The sequence below is a fragment of the Rattus norvegicus genome, chromosome 4 (assembly GCF_021556685.1).
Source record: "Rattus norvegicus strain SHRSP/BbbUtx chromosome 4, alternate assembly SHRSP_T2T, whole genome shotgun sequence".
In the NCBI taxonomy this organism is placed as follows: Eukaryota; Metazoa; Chordata; class Mammalia; order Rodentia; family Muridae; genus Rattus; species Rattus norvegicus.
The window spans coordinates 117817693-117837824 of record NC_141537.1 but is presented as its reverse complement, the minus strand read 5'-3'; the positions used below and the strand labels follow the sequence as shown (position 1 = coordinate 117837824).

Genomic DNA, 20132 nt, shown 5'->3' with positions numbered 1-20132 from the left:
GAGTCTCAGAGATGTAGCTGAGCATGGGATAGCAAGGATGCAGCACACTTAGCTGGCCACACACAAGCTGGGGTTCAGACCATGGGGAAGGGGGAACAGAGGCGGTTTCAGAGCCAAGTGACCAGAGAAGCCATGTCCCAGGGACCCTCCCTCCTCACACACACATTTGTTGGAGAAGTTGGAAAATGGATAGAGGGTCATCATCGCCTCTTCTGGCATATGTTCTCTTGACAGTGCCACAGCTGCCCTTCCTGGGACAGGACCTAACAGGCTAAACTCTGAAACCCTACAAAGGCAGGGCATTCAGAATGCTCAAGGGAGAACCATCACCAGGGCCATCTGGGTGTCTCTGTCCACATAAGGCGAAGCCAGGGCAGGCACAGGGAAAGCAGCCTCCACACAGACCTGAGACCTGCTCAGCCAGATATGAGGCTGTCTAACCTAAGCCATGCTGCTGAGACAGTGCAGGGGCGAGCGGGAGTCAGGGGCAGCCAGAGCTACCTGGTCTATCACCTTTCCACTCGCTTCCTCCTCCAGACCCCAGTGCAGACAGGACTTGGCTTTGGGAAACAAGGAGGTGGCGGGGAGCCTTGGAATGATCAGACTTAGGCAGGGGACTGCTACTAACTGCTTGTGTCAGTCATCACAATTATGATTTATCTCACGAATTATGCTTCAAGCATTTCTCATTCTCCTGGCCACCTCCGGATCCCCAAGATGCCTCACAACCCCCCTGGCCCACTACGCCCCCCATGTTGGAAGCATCAGCCAAGGCAACGATCTTAGGAAGGGTCTGGGAGAACTAGAGGAAACATTGGCCTTAAAGTACCACAAGTAATTCGTATCAGTTACCCAGTGGCTGCGACTCAGAGACCTGGCTGTGGCTCAGTCCCCTTCATGCAAGTCAGAAAATTCCCCTCCAGCAGAAACCCCAATGTCCCATCCCCTCGTGGATCCCTAGGTGACAGCAACGTACGGTCAGTGGCTGGACTCTTGAGTACACCTGCAGGCTCCTCTGAAGCATAAAGAAATGGAAGAGGGGTTAGGATGGGTGTGGCTGGGTGGAGAGTGGTTACATGAACAGGAGTCTGGATGGAGAGCTGGCAGACAGGCTCTGAGAATGTACAACAAAGGAAGGCACACACCCTGCCCCCCAACTCCAACCAGACAGCCCTCCACACCTCTGGGACCCGAACCTCCATTCAATATACTCAAGAAACAACACCCAGGAGAAAATGTACTTTTTCTTCATTATACACATGTAGATTAGGAGGAATGGCACAGAGAAAGAAACAAAAGGGGGGACAGCAAAAGAGCCATTGTGGACAAGAGAATACCCTGGGCTCCAAACCCAAACATCAGATTGACACTTGGGGCCCGCACACCGAGCTGAGGCCATTTAAGGCACAACATCTCCACCTAGTGGGTACTTCTAGTATTGCCACAGACGACAACACTATTTTCTCAACTGAGCCACCTGGGTCTGGCTCCTACCACCAGCCTCTCTTCTAGGGAAGTTAAGAGACAAATGCTAGCATGGGCACATGGGCCTATACATGCACATTCATTCATTAAAATAAATGTCGTAAGAATAGTGTAGCCATTTTTTTTCTTGTAGATTCATGGTGGTTGCTAGGAACGGCCAGAGGATATCCAATGAGCAGTCTACAGGTCACACACAGCCCATAATGGCAGGTCTTGCTCCAGTGACACTCAGAGTAAATATGTGTATTCTCTTATAGCCCTCAGGATGTGGCTTGGACAGCCTAGATGTAATGCGGCCCAAGACAATTCTTCATCCATTGTGGCCCAGAGAATCCAGGTTGGACAGCTCTGGAAGGCTCACATAAGCCACAAATATGGTACTCTAGAGGTAAAGATGGGGACAGAGGATTGAGGCCAAAGACCTAAAGAGGGCAAGGCCCTGGGCTGCCCTTCAGATCTCTGCAGCCAAGTCTTGGCTCCCAGTGCTAGCTGGCAGGAATCAGTGTGGCAGAGAGTGTACATTGTGAAGATATTCCTATCTACAGGAGCTGAGCTGGGCCCTGGCACAGGAGAGTTCTCAGCCTGGAAGACCGACAGGCACAGCTGTGGTCCCCAGATTCTACTTTAGGCTCCTCCCAAATGACGCTTAGCAGGAGGAGCCTGCTATCTTGGACTAATGAAAGCAGAGACATAGATGGGACCCCGGTGTACTTCTTGCCAGGGACTGACTTTTAATCTGGCAGCCCGAGTCCCACCAGCAAGCTCGCCACCTGCTGGTAGTGGCTGGAATTGCGTGGGCCTCCTTGTTCATTTGTACATTCACTCATTCATTCAGGAACCATAAGCAGATATGACCGTGGGCATGGGCATGCTGACATCTTGGGCCGATGCTTCCCAACTTGAGAACAGGTCACAAGTCTCTGATGCCGAGGTTCACCCCAGGTTCTCGCCCCTGTGTCTGCAGACAGCTCATAAAGTCAAGGGCAGGGAGAGCAAAGAAGCCACCCAACACAAAGCCGCTATTTAGTCCTGGCCATCTTTCTGCCAAAACACAAGTGTTTCGCTGTGTTTTCCCTGGGCCTGGAGAGCTGGGCCTAAGGAAGCACCAAGCACCAGATGAACACGCCTAGCTCTTTACTGTGAGAGTGAAGCCCAGCTCCCTCACCTGGAGGAACTGGAAGGGACAGAGCAGGCTGCCAGCCACAAGTCACAGCTCAGCAGGCAGTCCCTGGGGACACGAGTGTACCCTGGAGAGGCCAAGCCATTACTTCAGCCATCCTTGCCAGCTCCCAAGACTCGGCAGAGCCCCAAGCCCACGGCTTTGGCTGCCTGACACCCGCCCGGGCAGGAGGGAAAAGGGGAGACTGCTGGGAAATTCACTGTCATCCACAATCCAAAGACAACTTTGGTTTTCTCAGTGCTGTTCTGAGGCACAATGTCCAAATGGGTGAAGGCCTCACAGATGCCTGCAAGTATTCACAGGGCCCACGAGCTCCCTACCTTTCAAAAGAACGGCCACACCTAAGAGGACATTCTCCTTTAAAAAAAAAAGTCTTCCCTTAACACATTGTGCACGGGGTCTGAAGAATACCTCCATATGCCCAGGCAAACTGTGGCTTAAGAGGTTAGTGTTAGGTCTTGCTTGTCCTTTCTGGGGACAAAAACAAGATTACAAAAACAAAACTCCAAGCGGAGCCAAATCTTCAGGAACCTCAGGGCAGAAAGAAGTGGTTTCGATTGATTTGTTTGTTGTTGTTGTTGTTTTGAGATAGTCTCAGTTAGCCCCACAGGTATTTTACTCACTATATAAACAGGGTGACCTCAAACTTGTGATCCCTTTGCCTCTACCATTCAAGTGCTGGGCTGCCAGACACCACCACACCCTGTTTACATGGGCTTCTTCACGCTGGGCAAGCACTCTACCACAGTGCTTAGAACACATAGAACAGTTTGTGTTTTGTTCTGGGAGAAGCAAGAAAATAAAGTAGTATGGCTTCCCAGAACAATGAGAAGAAATACAAAAGAGGGGGAGAAACATGGCAGGGATATGTCCCAAGCAAGGGCTTTCAGGCTAGGGAAAGAAACTTAGCCAAAGGCAAAGGAAGTGACAGACAACATTCAGACCAGACAGCTGTGTCCACCTGAGAAAGGACCCATCTCTACAGGAAGGGACCTCAGAGAACCCAGGAAGTCCCGAAGATAAAGTCCCAGTTTGATCAATAAATTTAGCTCTGTTGTCATATTGATCTAGCTATTTTGCTGCACATTCCAGAAGTCATTAGCTGGTTGCAAGAACAATCTGTGGTCCAGCCCTTGACTCCATCCCTGAGCAAACTGGGTTGCTCGTGACTTGAGCGCCATCTAGTGACCATGGAGACAACTTTCTCAACTCATTAAAACCAGGGTGATAAGAAGCAGGATATATGGCACAGTGGTGGGGTGTTTGCCAAGCATGTCCAAGGCCATAAATTTAATTTCCAGTACAATAAGTAAGTGAGCAAATAAATAAATTGTAAAATAAAGAAATAACTATGCAATTAAAAGAGTGCATCAAAAATAAAGGGCGATGGGGCTGGGGGAAAGCCTGAACTCTCATCAGATGACTGAGTACAGAGACCAGTGTGCCACATCAGAAACTTCCCCCAAAACACACTCAAAATGCCATACTGTGCCTTGACTGTCATTAGCTCCTGTATTCAGAGACAGAGAGGGTACCCAGTCTGAAAACTGAAACAAGCTCGTTACATACAGATTAGCCACAGCTGCCTCAGTGTTACTCGAATAAGATGCTGTCCCTGGCTCTCCATGCTACCTGTATGTGCAACACAGCAGTTCACCAACCCCCTGAGCAGCTCACTGTGGGGAGGGGTACACTCTGGGACGGGGTCCTCACTCCTGGCAGGGAAAGTCACTCCATAGTAGCATACCTTCCAGAAGTATGTCTGTATGTGTTGGACTGCTCAAAGTCTCATTGATGGGCTCGGAATGGCAGATCAATGACTAAGGGGATCAGTGGATAAGTCTCAACCCTGGTGTGTATTTGAGATTTTCTGTAACCAGAAGCCTTTGAGGTTGGGGATATAACTCAGCTGGTAGAGTACCTGCCTAGCATGCATGAAACCCTGTGTTCAATTTCCCACACTTCATAAATCAGGCATGATAGCACATGTCTGTAATCCCAGCACTTGAGGGAGTGGAGATGGGGGATCAAAAGTTGAAGGTCATTCTAGGCTTGATCTCACACAGTAAGATCAAGGACAGTTTGAGAAACAAGAGATCCTACCTTTAAAAAAAAAAAAAGCAAAACACACACACACACAAAAAAAAAAAAAACAAAACAAAACAAAACCCCTCCAAAGGTACAACATATACCTTTAATCCAGGCACTTGAACCACAGGCAGGCAGAGTTCTATGAGTTCAAGGCCAGGCTAGCTTCCTCCAACCACTGTACACCAGACACCAGAAAAGCTGCAAGTTCTAGGCCAGCCAGGGCTACTTAGTGTGACTCTGACTCAAAAATATATTTTATTTCAAAACATGTCTCAGAGGAGTTAAAAAGAGGGTATGAGAGATCAGTAGGGATGAGGCACATGAACCAGCAAAGCACGGAGGGGGGCAGAGATACAGAGACGCCCCACCCTCTCTATGTAGACACCTCTACAGAGCCTGCATCAATAGGAAGTGAATGGCATTGGGGGGTGGGTATCAAGTGGGCTTTGCTAAGCATGAAAGCCTTCATCTTAGAGGGGTACACACATTCGTAAAGTTCAGGAGATCCTCCACCTGAGTGCCACAAGAAATGATTTGGGGTTCTCAAGTTCAAGTAAGTTTGGGGATAACTTCTGTGGGGAGATGGACCAGAGCTGAGAGGACCAGAACTAATGCAGGGGGAAAAAAAGATCAGTGCACCCACTGAAGGTGAGGTGCATGAATACCAGACACCAGCAGAGCACCCGGTCCCTAAGAGAAAGATGAGAAGCCCCATTTTGTAGAGAGGAGACTGAGTAACCCTCTGATTATAAAGAACTTAAGCCCCAGCTGGCTGCAAAGCCAGGGTTCTCAACACTACCCCATCCTGCCTTCAGCTGTCCGGGGCAGAGAATAAGAGTCGTTCAACTCAAGATGCTTATCTCAGATAAAATTCAAGCAAGAATCTAGAGAAGGGGTCCTCGCTAACCATAGGCTTCCAGCACAATGGTGGCCACCCAGCAAAATCACGGTGTCTGTCTGAGTGAGCACACTCAGCGGTGTTCACGCAACAGGAGCAGCCAACAAGCTGTTTCTTGTAAGTTACACAGAAATTCTGCATGACCAGCACCTTCTAGATTCATACAGAATCTAGTCAGATTCCCACACAGGAAACCGATCGGACATTTCTCAGCAAATACGTCAAAACAAATTCAAAGTGTGTTATGCATTGAAGGGAGAAATAGGTTTTAAGGATAAATCTGACTAAGGTTGGTGGGTTGCTTGCACAGAGCTCTGGGTTCCTTCAGGGTCATCACATAAACCAGGTATGATGGCGCACACTTGTGTCCCAGCACTTCAGCTCTCGAAAGGTGGCAGCAGAGACAGAGAACACTGGGAAGGAGGCACGGGAGCCGCCAAATCTGCAGAGCGGCAGAGACTTACAGATGCCCTGCCCTACACACAAAGCTCTGGGATCAAAGTTCAAGGCCACCCTTGCAAACATAACAAGTTCAAGGCCAGTCTGGACTACAGAAGACCCCGACTCAAACCAGGGGGGAAAAAGTTTAAATAAAACCTAGATGTTTGCCAAATATTTATACGTGGCCTGTAAGAGGGAAACCATATTTTTGCTATTTAATAAGAAAAATTTAAAAAACATAAGCTAGTTAGAAAATTTGAGAAGGAAATAGTAAAAAAGAAGGCCGAAACAGAGCTAAGGAATCCAGAACTGAAATCCCCAATAAGGATTTTTTGTTTTAGAGGCTGAGAGGCTAATTGAGGGGAAAAGAAGAAAATTCAAACACAATAAAGAAGAAACAAACAGCACAGGTAGAAAAAAGTGCCTAAATTCTAGAAGTCACCGTGAGAAACGCTGTACACATATTTTAAAGCCTCAACATAAGGGATGTTTTTCTAGGAAAATATAAATTATCAAAATTGACAAAAGCAAGAAATAACAACCTAAAAATAGCAATGATCACAGGAGAAGCTGAAAAGTTTATAAAGAGCCATCAGTGAGTACACCCACTCAGAAAGGGCACCAGGCCCACGTGGTTTTATGGGTGAATTATTTCAAACCCTCAAAAGACTATATTCTATGTTATATAAACTGTTCCCAGATGTTAGAAGACTTTAAATCTTTCCGATTAATTTTACAGAGCCGGCATAACCCAGTTACCAAAAGCAAGCAGTAAGAAGAAGACCAAGAAGACAGAAAACCAAGGGCTGAGCTCGAGACACTGCCTGAGTTCAGGAAGGGAGAAAGACAGCATTTGGAGATGTCAGAAACAGATCAGCCAATACGCACTGCTGACATCACTGAAGATCAGTTTTGAGGAAGCGATGGTGGTGCACGGTCTTACTCACTAAGGAGGAGATTAGCATGTTGGGCGGCATGTAAATTTAATTTTCATCTCTCAGAAAGTATTCACGTATGACTGACAAATTACGAGCAAGCTCAAAGTTAATGCCCACGGTCATAGAGAATAGCAAGAAAAAGACAAACAGCATCAGAAATACATCCTAGAAGAATGTATTTGTAGCAAAATACTATATAGATTATATAATATTGTATATTACATATTGTAACCATATATATAATATATAACATACACACCTATGTATACAAAGTTCTGTTATTGTTTTCAGAGTTTGGTTTCATTTGGTTGGTTTGATCTTCTGGGTGAGGGCCTCTTGCAGCCCAGGCTGCCATCTAATTCACCTTGTCACTGAAGAAGCTCTACCTGTGTCTACACACGTCCCAAGTGCTGGGCTTACAGGGTGCAGCACTAGCCCACCTCCAGTATTGTCTTAGCCATGTAGGATCAGTGTCATATTAACCGAAGGGACTGAGCATAACATAGTTCAAACTCTGGATGGACGACGTCAGTACTGAGAGGAAGCCTTCAAGTGCCAGAATCCTTGGACGGCTTTGACTTTAGATCTACATGTGAGAGGGCACTCACAAGCTGGGGGCACCACAGGGGTCGAGCACTTGCCTAGCATCTGAGGCACTGAGCTTTATCCCCAACAGCACAGATCTAATTTTACTTTTTTTATTAATTTTACTTTATTTTGTGTTTTCCTGCATGTATGTATGTACACCAGGTGCATGCAGGCACCCTCAAAGGTCGGAAGGCGGTGTCAGAACCCCTGGAACTGGAGTTACAGACAGCTGTGAGAATTCTAATGTGGGTGCTGGGAACTGAACCCTGGCCCTCTGCAAAAGCAGAGAATGCTCTTAACATCTCTGCAATCTTTCCAGACCTGTGCTGTTGTTGTTGTTGTTGTTGCTGCTGCTGCTGCTGTTGCTGTTGCTATTGCTGAAACTGCACAACATGAAGCTCAGCTATAAAAAGCATTCATTGCAAAGTTATTTATAAGAAAGAAACCACTCTGGAGATCAGTCTGGAGGTTCCTCAGAAAATTGGACATTGAACTACCTGAAGACCCAGTTATACCTCTCCTGGGCATATACCCAAAAGATGTTCCAACATATAACAAAGACACATGCTCCACTATGTTCATAGCAGCCTTAGTTATAATAGCCAGAAGCTGGAAACAACCCAGATGCCCTTTGACAGAGGAATGGATGCAGAAAATGTGGTACATCTACACAATGGAGTACTACTCAGCTATCAAAAACAATGGCTTCATGAAATTCATAGGCAAATGGAATGAACTAGAAAATATCATCCTAAGTGAGATAACCCAATCACAGAAAAACACACATGGTATGCACTCACTGATAAGTGGATATTAGCCCAAAAGCTAGGATTACCCAAGATACAATCCACAGACCACATGAAGCTCAAGAAGAAGGATGACCAAAGTGCAGATGCTTCAGTCCTTCTTAAAAGGGGGAACAAAAATATTCATAGGAGGGGATATGGAGGCAAAGTTTGGAGCAGAGACTAAAGGAATGGCCATTCAGAGCCTGCCCCACCTGGGTATACAGCCTATTTATATACAGCCACCAAACTAGATAATATTGATGAAGCAAAGAAGTGCATGCTGACAGGAACCAGATATAGATGTCTCCTAAGAGGCACAGTCAGAGCATGTCCATATAGAGGCGAATGCTAGCAGCAAACCACTGAACTGAGAACAGGATCCTTGTTGAAGGAGTTAGAGAAAGGATTGAAAGAGCTGAAGGGGCTTCCAACCCCATAAGAACAACAATGCCAACCAACCAGAGCTCTCACAGACTAAGCCACTACCCAAAGAGTACACATGGACTGACCCTGGGCTCCAACCTCATAGGTAGCAATGAATAGCCTAGTAAGAGCACCAGTGGAAGGGGAACCCCTTGGTCCTGCCAAGGTTGAACCCCCAGTGTAGGGGAATGTCGGGGGTGGGGCAGGAAGGGGGTGGATGGGGAGGGGAACACCCTTATAGAAGAAGGGGAGGGGGATGGAATAGGGGGCTTATGTCCAGGAAACCGGGAAAGGGAATAACATTCAAAATGTAAATAAAAAATATCCAATAAAAGAAAAAAAGTAAATGGTAAGGCAATGTAGGTGTTGTCACAGAAGTTTGCAACTCCAACTTTTGTTTTCTTCAGTAAACTCATTTTAAAAACTCCAAAAAAAAAAAAGAGAGAAAGAAAGAAAAGAAGAAAGAAACATCAGAAGATCAACTAGCTCATTTGACTGTGTTTAGTCACAATGAAATGTATATTTATCACAATTGTATCCTAAAAGATAGGGGGTGTAACTCAGTTTGTAGACTCAGTTAGAATCTACAAGGCCCTGGGTTCAGTCCCCAGTACTTCCAAAAAACGGCGTACTAGAAAAATACTTAATCATAAGACCGAAGTCTAATATTGCCAAGTGACAAGAAGCAGTGACCAAACAACTCATTTTAGTGGGTATAGGTGTGTATCGTATGTGCGTGTGCGTGTGCATGTGAGTGTGTGTGTGTGCGCGTGTGCGCGTGCGTGTGTATCATACGTGCCTGTGTGCATGTACATATGTGCACGTGTGCGTGTGCGTGTGCGTGTGCGTGCGTGTTCGTGTGCGTGTGTGTGTGTGTATCATACGTGCCTGTGTGCATGTGCGCGTGTGCGCGTGCGTGTGTGTGTGTGTGTGCGTGCTCACACATTTAAGGGTAGCTCATAGGTAAACATCATGGTCCTCTTTCAGGTCAGTAGTTAATTTTTACAAACTGACAATGGGTTACATTTTACTAAACCAACAAAATCCATTGCAAAATAGGAATCACTGGGGCACTCAGGGCCAGGGTGGAGCCCAGCACAGAGTGCCCTACCCGCTACCCCTAGGACTATCCAGTATGTACCCACCATTCAGTGTGCAGCACTAAGTATCTGTGAGTGAGTTCTCACTGGAATCTCCCTGAGCCTTCGGGCTCTCAGATCTTGAGGTATACGACAGAGTGAGGAGGGACGGGGCAAGCCAGGAACACGTGGGACCTACCTTCTATTTCTCCTCCAGTGGCAGAGATTTTCGACATACCCAAGTAGGTGGTAGCCACAGTGTCATTGTGAGTGAGGCGGTCCCTAGAACAAGGATGAGAAGAGGGCATGAACATAAGAGGCAGACACAGAACACAGGCAGAAGTGACCTTAGTGACAGATTTGCTAGGGGTCCAGTCTTCTGCTGAGGCCTGGGAAGCTCACAGGGAGAAGAGACTAGAAAGGAAGTGAACGTGCTTAAGACACGTCCAGGGGCAACTTGTTCATCCTGACGGCCTTGTACTCTGTATCTGTGGACTTACATGGGCCACATCCCAGGTTGACAGGGAGGAGCAGGAGGCTGCTGAGAAAGAGCAGTCTCCAGACCCAAAAGGTTCTGGGAGCCCAAGAAATGCCTAGATGCAGAGGAGGTCCGGGAAGCTATCTCCGAGGCCTCGGCAGGGGCCAGTGCTGGTGTGCCGTGCCTTGTATGGAGACTTCCGCTGTGCCAAAGCACGTTCAACCCTTATCCCACAGGAGCTGCACAGCTGATTAGAGACCAAGGACCCTTTAACATCGCCATGAACTGAGGAAACAGCAGCAGAGGCATGCAGGCCCCGTCAGCAGGGAGGGAGGAACAGAGCCAGGTGTGGCAATGCAAGCCTGAGAGGATTCCAGGGCTCACCGGCCAGCCAGTCTAGCCTAAATCATAGGCTGCAGGATCAATAAGAGACCTTATCTCAAAAAAGAAGGTAAAGTTGAGAATTTGATACCTGGCCTCCACATGCAGGTATACATATATGCACGCATATACCACACACACGCACACACAAACACACACATATACACATCTCACAGACAGTTCTGAGGCAAGATACTCACTCCTGGTATGGAATCCAGGGCCTTAACCACCCCTACCCACCCCCTCCTCTGGATAATAGACCCAGGATTCTCCACCTATGGTTCTAACCCCAGAGCATATATGGCTGTGTCTGGAAACATTTTTGTATGAGGCGAGAAGGCTCCAGCCTTCCAGAGAGCAGAAGCCAGAGGCACTGAACAACTTTTGACTCAAGAGTCAGATCCACAGTCAAGACCTCTGTCCCAGAGGTCTGCAGTGCCAGCTTGGGCAGGCCCTGAGCCCCTCAGGAAGGTTCTCTAGCACACCCCCTACCCCTTTTCTTAGTTTTCCCCAGGGCTTCCTCCCCACTGTGAGCACTTTGACCATAGCAGACTCATCCAGCACCATTCCCAAAGATGGGACATGCTGACTTCATAGTCCTTTAACCCTAACCCCACAAGACACCCCAGTCTCTCTCTTCCTTCCTCTTCAGATTTCCTAGGAAAAGGAGGAAGCTAGACATTTGACATTTCCCTTGGGACGGGGACGGCATGAGGAAGAATGAGTGGCCTGGCACTCCAGGTCCAAGTCATGGTTTCTGGTGAGCTGAATCATGAGAAAACTTCCGGAGGTGAGCCTGACACCGCACACCCTTCTCTTGGCTTCTTACACTGACGGGAATTGAACCCAATGCCTCAAAGATGCTAAGCAAGCTGGAGGTATTTTTAAAACATTGTAGGGGTTGGGGATTTAGCTCAGTGGTAGAGCGCTTGCCTAGCAAGCTCAAGGCCCTGGGTTCGGTCCTCAGCTCCCCCCCCCCAAAAAAAGGACTGAAGAAGTAATTCTGTTTGGGGCTGGGGAATTAGCTCAGTGGTAGAGCACTTACCTAGGAAGCGCAAGGCCCTGGGTTCGGTCCCCAGCTCCGAAAAAAAGAACCAAAAAAAAAAAAAAAAACAACATTGTTGGGGGTTGGAGAGATGGCTCAGTGGTTAATAGCACTGACTGCTCTTCCAGAGGTCCTGAGTTCAATTCCCAGCAACCACATGGTGGCTCACAACCATCTGTAATAAGGTCTGATGCCCTCTTCTGGTGTGTCTGGACAAGAGACAGTGTACTCACATGCATAAAAGAAGTAAATATATATTTTTTAAAAAAAAAATTGTTAAGCCCACTCCTTTAGACGGGGCTGGGCTTCTGACTTCTGGCCTTGTCTAAACAGAAAGGAGAGTAAGAGTGGGTGGGGCTTGTTGTTTCCATGGAGATGGGTTTTGAAAGCTTTTTTTTTTTTAAACATCTGTGTGTGTTTGCCTGAACAAGTTTATGATGTAGGTACCCACAGAGGCAAAAAAAGAAAAAAAAAGGTGTTGAATCTTCTGGAACTGGAGTTACAGGCAATCATGAGTTGCACATAGTGGGTGCTGGGAACGGAACCCTAATCCTTTGCAAGAGCAGTAAGTACTCTTAACCACCAAGCCATCTCTTCAGCCCCGAGGGATTTGTTTTTCAGTGAAAAAGGAATTCTTAAAGACTTGAATGAAAGCATAAGTTACAGGGCCACATGGGCTGTGTCGTATTTCTAAGATTCAGGTGACAGGAGATGCTCCTCTGTGTGTTCTAAGAAGGAGGACTTTCTGGACAGAAACTTCCAGCAGTGGCATGCTTTCTGGCCAAGAGCTGGGTTTGGGGGTTTTGGGCTTTTGGAAAACAGTGAGTCCCAAAATAGACTCACAATAAAAGTGCCCCTTCAACACAAGCCAGAGATGCAGCCACCAGATTCCGTAATGTGTTTGGACTGTACAGTATGCGACAGCTTTGACACGGCTCCAAGGGAGCCAGGCCAGGCACAGCCGCAATCCATGGGGCTAACCGCACCCACACACATCCACACAGATGTATGCACGCACACACATGCACACTGGGGTGTCCCAGTTGACACAGCACAGTCATTTCCAGCCGACACGCAGAGATGGCTCTGGGAATGCAAAGTGTACCTTTCCACCAAACCGCTTCCCCTTCCCCGAGGCTCGTACCAGCCGTGGCGGACCTCAGGACCTCTCCCTGCCCCCTGCCCACACTTCTCTCCCTCTAATTCTCTCAATCTGTTTTCTTTAGGCCCGGGGAACTGGCACACACTTTAATGGCTCTGTGGCCTGGGGTTTTTCCCCTGGTCTCTCATTATCCTCCTAGTTGGGGGTGCCATGGGCCTGCAACCAAAGGAGAATGGCCATGGAGCCACATGACCAGCACTTCTGGGGGCAGGAAAAGGACAGCTTGCTCTTGGTGGAAAGCCTAGTGTTCCAGAGCTCTCGGGGCTTAGGCCCTGATGTCCCCTCAAGTGTGAGAAAGGCCACCACCTCACTGCTGCTTTGAGAGACATATGGCCGGGCAAAGAGCACCAGCTCCAGCTGGCATTCACATTGGTCCTCTGAGCTGTCACTGCACATTTGGCCTTTCCTCCCTGTCACCTCTGTGAAGTAGTCCCACGCCGCCTCGTCAAGGGTCAGGGAAACTCATATGTGTGGACAGTGCTCACTGGACACAGCCCTGGCCTGCAAGTTGGTGTTCACCACGTGGTAAGATTCTAAAACACTCACAGGCTACTGTCCTGACCTGCTTGACACACCTGCAGTGATGACCTCTGTTCAGGAAATATAACCCCCATTTCCAGCTTGGGGGGCTAGGGGGAGCTCTTCTTTCATTCTGTCTTAAAGGGACACAGCAACTGGCTTAGCTTCCACACCTTGCATGTGGCCCTTACCAGTGACAAATCGAAGCAACTCCTCAGGTGCCTCCAGAGACGGGCTCCTCACTGCCTCCTGGCTGTGCTCTTCTTACCTCTGTCAGCACAGCATCTCAGCTCCAGGTTGCCCCATAACTGCCCACAGCCCTCATATCCTGCCTTGATACATGCACCCTCTGTCACCTCGGCAGCTTGAGTGTAGGAAAACAGGCCCGAGGACCCTGGAGACACCCTTCAAGCACCCAGAACTCACCAGTCCATGACACGAATCCTCATTTTTTCACACATAGAGGGAAACTAGGGAAGGAAAGGAAGCTAGGTGAGAACAGAGTTCTTAAGAAAGCAACCCCCTCACTGAGCAGAAGTCAAGGATGCCAGCAGGATTCAGGGACCAAGAAGTGTTGCGTCCTCCGAGGGACCACTCACCATCGCAGGCAATGTGATGTTCTGGTTCCACTGAGGGTTAGCAGTCTTCTCCAGGATCTTGCTGCAAAGCTAGGAGACAGAAAAGAATGGGGCATGGAATCTGAGCCTTGTGGTAACCATATAACCCAGAAGCCATCCTCTGCCATGCTGGCTGCTCTTAGAGCTGAGCCCGAAACCCTAGGTCTCAGGGCCACAAAGAGCAAGCTCAGATGCTGGGAGTCTCAGCAGAGACAAGGCTCAATGGAAGATAAGATCATCCAGAATGGGGTGGCTAGTGCAAATGCACAGCCCCATTGCCCTAAACCCACAGCTCTAGATGGAGGCATCCCAACCCTAACTCCCATTAAGGCCAGGTGCCCAGGCCCACAAACCAGTACCCGCATAGAATTCAGTGGAGATACTGGGGAGGAGGGGGATGCACGTGTAGACCGCTCACCCCACATGAACAAGAACAATTCTTGTAGGTCAAAAGAAGGGAAGGGGAGATTGGAGGGAGGGAGGGCGGGAGGGAGGGCGGGAGGGAGGGAAGGAAGGAGGGAGGCAGGGAGGGAAAGAGGGAAGGTGGAAGGAAGGAAGAAGGAAGGAAGGGGGGAGGGAGGGAGGGAGGGAGGGCGGGAGGGCGGGAGGGAGGCAGGGAGGGAAAGAGGGAAGGTGGAAGGAAGGAAGAAGGAAGGAAGGGGGAGGGAGGGAGGGAGGGAGGGCAGGAGGGAGGGAAGGAGGGAGGCAGGGAGGGAAAGAGGGAAGGTGGAAGGAAGGAAGAAGGAAGGAAGGGGGGAGGGAGGGAGGGAAGGAAGGAAGGAAGCCTTGAAGCCACAGCTTCCCTCAGACAAGAGCTGCCTGAAGGCTTCTTACAAACAAGAAACAGACCAGGAATGGAAAGTGTTCTAAGCCAAGGGCCCCATGTTGTGTCCATGAAGCCCCAGGACAGCCTATACCCACAAGTATGGAAAAAGGCAAAGAGTCAGTTTCCAGGGCTGGGGAGATGTCTTCATGAATAAATCCTTGCCACAGAAGCATGGAGACTCAAGTTCTACATCCAGAAAACCACGAAGAAGCCAGGCGTGGTGGCACACGCTTGTATCGTGGCTCCCAGAGGCAGTGACAGGAGGATCCCTGGGGCTCCCTGGCCAGGCAGTCTAACCAGTTCCAGGTCAGTGGGGATCCTGTATCAGAAAATAAGGTGAAAGACTGGGAGGTGGTGGTGCACACCTTTAATCCCAGCACTCAGGAAGCAGAGGCAGGTGGAGCTCTGTGAGTTCTAGGCCAGTCTGGTCTACATAGCAAGCTCCATGACCGCCAGAGCTACATAATAGAGAGACTCCATCTTGAAAATAAATAAATAAACAAACAAATAAATAAATAAATAAATAAAGTGAAGCATTACTAGGATGACACCAGCACACACACACAAGTATATGTATACACACACATCAACATGACAGAGCACACACACACACACACGCATGTGCAAGAGCTTGTGCACGAATGTACACACACATACACACACAGAGAGAAATAAAACAATTCTAAGAGACTCAGCCTTGATTATGCAGTTTCTGGAAGGCAGATGAGTCCACCCCTAACAATAGTGAACAGGCTTCTCCTGTAGGCCTGTCCCGTGCTAAGTCAGAGTTTTATTAAGTGCATTATCCTAATAATGAGCATTTGAATTAGATCCAGAACTTCATCCCAGTTTCATCTCTGCTCCCAACCATCCAGTTTCAACACCTATTCGCATTTCCCCTCCTCCCTGTAGAAAGACCCCAGCCAAAGACTGCCAGGTGGGGCAGAAGAGGGTGTTAGCAGAGAAAAGGGGGTTGGGTGGGAGAGCAGCAGGGAGGCTGGCATTGCAGGGGTACAGCCACCATTGTTTGGGAGCATGTGAAGGGCTAGAGCAGAAGAAGGCCAAAGAGTTTCTACTCCCACCCAGATCTATAAATGCCTCTATAGCCCAACACCCACTGTCAGCAAGGCAGCAGGGAAACCACACTCTTGATTTTGCTAGTGAAGGAAAATTAAATAGTTTGACTCCTATGAGGAGGGAGCAGGGACTACCAAACTTAGAAAGTCATATTCCTTTTTACCTGGCAGTCCTTCCCCAGATATTCTCTACAGAAATACCTGTATGACCAGAGTGACATTGTTTACCACAGGATGGCTAGAGCTAGCAAGGATCTGGAACAAGCCAGGTATCCACCAACAAAGGATGGGTTAAAGAAAGTATGGTCCAGCCACAGCAGCATGCAGCTTCAAAGAAGAGGAGACCCTGTGTGTACAGAAGTGAAACAAGCTCTGGGTTGTGCCACAGGGTAGAAAACTAAGGGCAAAGCCGTGAGCACTGTGCGCAAATGCTTGAACTGGAATGGTAGACGCTGAGAATCCACAGTCCTGCTTGCTGACACATACATAAGGAAACCAAAACACTATAAAGAAAATTGACTTGCAAGGGAAGACAGGAGAAGATTGTTGAGCGGGGATCAGAGGAAATGGGTGGGTGGGTGGGTGGGTGGGTGGGTGGGTGGGTGGGTGGATGGATGGATGGATGGATGGATGGATAAGATAGATGGGTAGATAGATAGATAGATAGATAGATAGATAGATAGATAGATAGATAGATAGATAGATAGATAGATAGAATATAGTAGATAGATAGGCAGATAGATGATTAGATAGATGATAGACAGATAGATAGATAGATAGATAGATAGATAGATAGATAGATAGATAGATAGATAGATAGATAGATAGATGGATGATAGGTCAACCACGGATAGTAGTTGCATGAAGTATGAACCTAAAATTAAATGAAAATGTTATTATAAAATAAAAGGAATTGTTCTAGCATCTACAGAGATGAGGTCCTGCCAACACAGCTTCTTGCTTCAACCTCTATCAAGAGAGTCCATGACCTCTAACCTAATAATCCTGGTTCTAGAAGTTTTTCTATGGAAAGCAGCACATGAACAAAGATTTCTGTATGCTGACTGAGTTAGAAAAAAGCTGAAATCACATCCATCCACACAATAGGATACACTTTGTTGTGTATTTGTCTAATGGGTAGCGAGCTGGGCTGTGCATTAACCTGAGGAAATGCTAGATAGTACAGGCTGTCCCAAGCTGCTCACAGAGTGATCCTCATTACTCATGGCCTCTACCGAGTCACGTCGAACAATGAATCAGCGTCATCATCTAAAGGAAATGGGCAAGGTCATTACCGTCTGCCCATCACATTTTTCTCTGAGATCCTCACAGAACCCGCTTCTGCAGGGCTCTGCTGCAGTACCCCTGGTTTAACACACATCGCTGACTCCCCGACACTAGGCTCACCGCCCACAGCACTTCTGACTTAAGCTCACACAGCACTGTTTCACACTTGGGGAACAGACAGGCTGTCATCATGACCCCAACAAAAGGCAGGAAGTACCCCTCCGTAAAACCAATCAAGGAAAAGCCTGGAGTATAGCTCAGGAACTGAGATGCCAAGGCTCTGTGCTGCCCCACCCTTTAGCCAGATTACAGTCACAGAGCTGTGAAGGGGAAATGAGAGCCACAAAGAAGACAGACCAAACAAGCTTTGCTGGGCACAAGGATACTTCTTTTTTCTTTTTCTTCATTTTTTTCTCTCTGATGTTTTTATATTCTTTAAATTGTACAATAAATGGGTCTCATTCTTGGATTCAAAAAGTCTAAAGCATCTATCCTGCCCTGAAGCACACCCCTTTCCTTGTCCTGTACACAGTGTGCACATATGCACCTCCTGTATCCACTGTGTTGTTGGATATATCTTGAGTAACAGTGCCCCCAAGCGTTCATAAGCAAAAGCGCATTAACATCCAAGTGTGGCTAGGCAGACACTGGCCAGGTCCTAGGGCTCTCCAGATGTAAAGTAGGTGTAAAGAGAAAATAAAATAAAATAAACAGAGAGCTAGAGCCAGAGGGGAGATGGGTAGAATGGAGTGAGGGTTGGGGAAGACATTACAGGATGAGGACAGGGCTCAGGGCAGAAAAGAAGACAGAGGCCTAAGGACCATCCCAGCTCACTCCTCAGCCCCACCCTTTCAAGCAGGACCAAGGGGTGGCTTAAGCTTAATCTCTCAAGTCACCTCCTCTAGACACTGGTGCTGTAGGAAAATCTCCAAGACCAGATGAGAGCGTCAGAGAAGTGAAGACCCAGAGCAACCTCAGGTGTGGGTGCTAGCAGGATGCAGGGGACAGTGGGTGTGGGTGCTGGCGGGATACAGGGGACAGTGGGGCTACAGTGCACTCAGCCTGGCCTCCAAGGCAAGTTAGTGACCTGGAGGTGGGTGATGGTGGAATGCGGGGTCAGGGGCCACAGTGCACTCGCCTGTGATGGCGTCAGTTAGGTTTGGTTGTTTTTATCACAGCTCTAGCATGCTTTAGTAGTGGCTTCACCATCTCACAACGCAACTTTCCACGGCTCAGGGAGCATTGCAGAAGAGGTGGAAAGACTAAGAACCAGAAGAACGGGGATTTTGCTTCTGTCTTCTAGGAAAGTCAGGAGCCATACCCGTGCAGTCTAACCAATATGGCTGTCTGAATAAGGATAGCACCACTGGGCATGCTAAGATGGGAAGGGGAAAGCCATGAGTCCTCAACCCTAGGCAAAGAACCACAGGCAACTAAGGAATGCTGAGATCGGAATTAATAGTCTTCCCAGGGAAGAGCATAGATTTGCTATCCCAAATTGAGGCCATGAATTTGAAAGAGGGGTGAGGGGAAAAGAAAAGGGAGAAAATTATGTAATTATAGTATAATCCTAAAATGTTTTAAAATATTTTTAAGTCCAAAGAGAGCTGGGAAGATGGCTCGGAAGGAAAAGAAGGCTCTCTGAACGACTGTAAGACCCTGAGTTAAAATCCCCAGTACTGAAAGCACCTATGACCCTGCAGAGTCCCTGGGCTCACGACTACCAGCCTTTCAGGGAGAGAGCCTGTCTGTCACAGCTCTACTCCTGTGACAGAGTGAACGAGATACCCAACATCTTCCTCCAGCCTCTGTGCATGTTTAAGGATGGGACACACACACACACACACACACACACACACACACACACACACACACACTCATTCATACATTCAAAAACAAATTAAGAATGTTTAAATTAAATAGAGGGCTAGAAATGAGAAAATGAGCACTGTGTAACCCCAAGCAGTGTCATATTCAGGCAGAAGTCAGTGGACACTCAGTGTATTGGGTCACAAGGCACATTGAACATCCTCAGGGAATCATGATGTCATCCGGGGAGTAGCTGCCGATTGTGAAGGGAATCATTTACTTTTATAACGGTTAGGGCAGAAGGTAGAGAATCAACCAAGGGGGAAGGGGACACCTGGTGTTGGGTCATGTTGCAACACAATGTGCGGAACATGGCCTGTGGTAAGCTCCAGGCAAATGTAACAGCCCCCATTCAGTGCCCAGGAAATATGGGAGCCAAAGAAGTAAGGAAATACCAGAGAAAACAACCCCAGGACTCAGGAATTTGGACAAATGACCTAGGTTCTCCAAAAGTCCTGAGACAGAGAAAGGCAATGAAGAGACTCCTGTGTGAGCCTGGGAGGAAACTGCAGTGGTTTGGGGGACACAGTAGCTAGCAAACGCTGGTCCTTAGGGAATTTTGAGGTTGAGAGCAGACTCATGTTGGGTGTGAAGGAGAAGAGAGTAAATGCAAGCCCACATACTCCTCCTTGGATGATGGCATCTTTAAGATGGAGACTCCTCTGAGGAAGACGCCTGAGGAGAAAGTTGCTCCAAAGAGCCACAGGTAGAGCAGGTCCAAGGCATGAGGAAGTCTGATGGGGAAGAGAAGAGTCAGAGCCAAAGAGAGCTGTGTGGAGTCCCTTGCAGCTAGGCAGCTGGCACCTGGGGTGGCCATGGCTACAGGAGAGAACCTTTGACACATACAAATCAAATGCTGGGGTTGTGGGTTGGGGGACCGAATTAACATGGACAGGAACCACTACCCTACCCTATGCTAGGCAGGAAGGTGAGCTGCAAAGAGGGAGAGATGACCAAGTGA

The 20132-nt window shown here is 48.1% G+C and overlaps 1 protein-coding gene across 25 annotated transcripts in view; it reads right to left on the bottom strand.

Annotated features, from left to right (window-relative positions):
• Dysf (dysferlin) overlaps positions 1-20132 on the bottom strand; it is a 199579-nt gene that overhangs the window by 111187 nt on the left and 68260 nt on the right. For 15 of the 25 annotated variants that reach the window (XM_087657484.1, XM_087657488.1, XM_087657495.1 and 12 more), the window contains 4 exon segments: positions 14096-14164; positions 13923-13966; positions 10111-10193; positions 977-1015 (listed from right to left, as the gene is read on the bottom strand). In XM_087657484.1, coding sequence (XP_087513610.1) covers positions 977-1015; positions 10111-10193; positions 13923-13966; positions 14096-14164 — 235 coding nt within the window. 25 annotated transcript variants of the gene reach the window in all.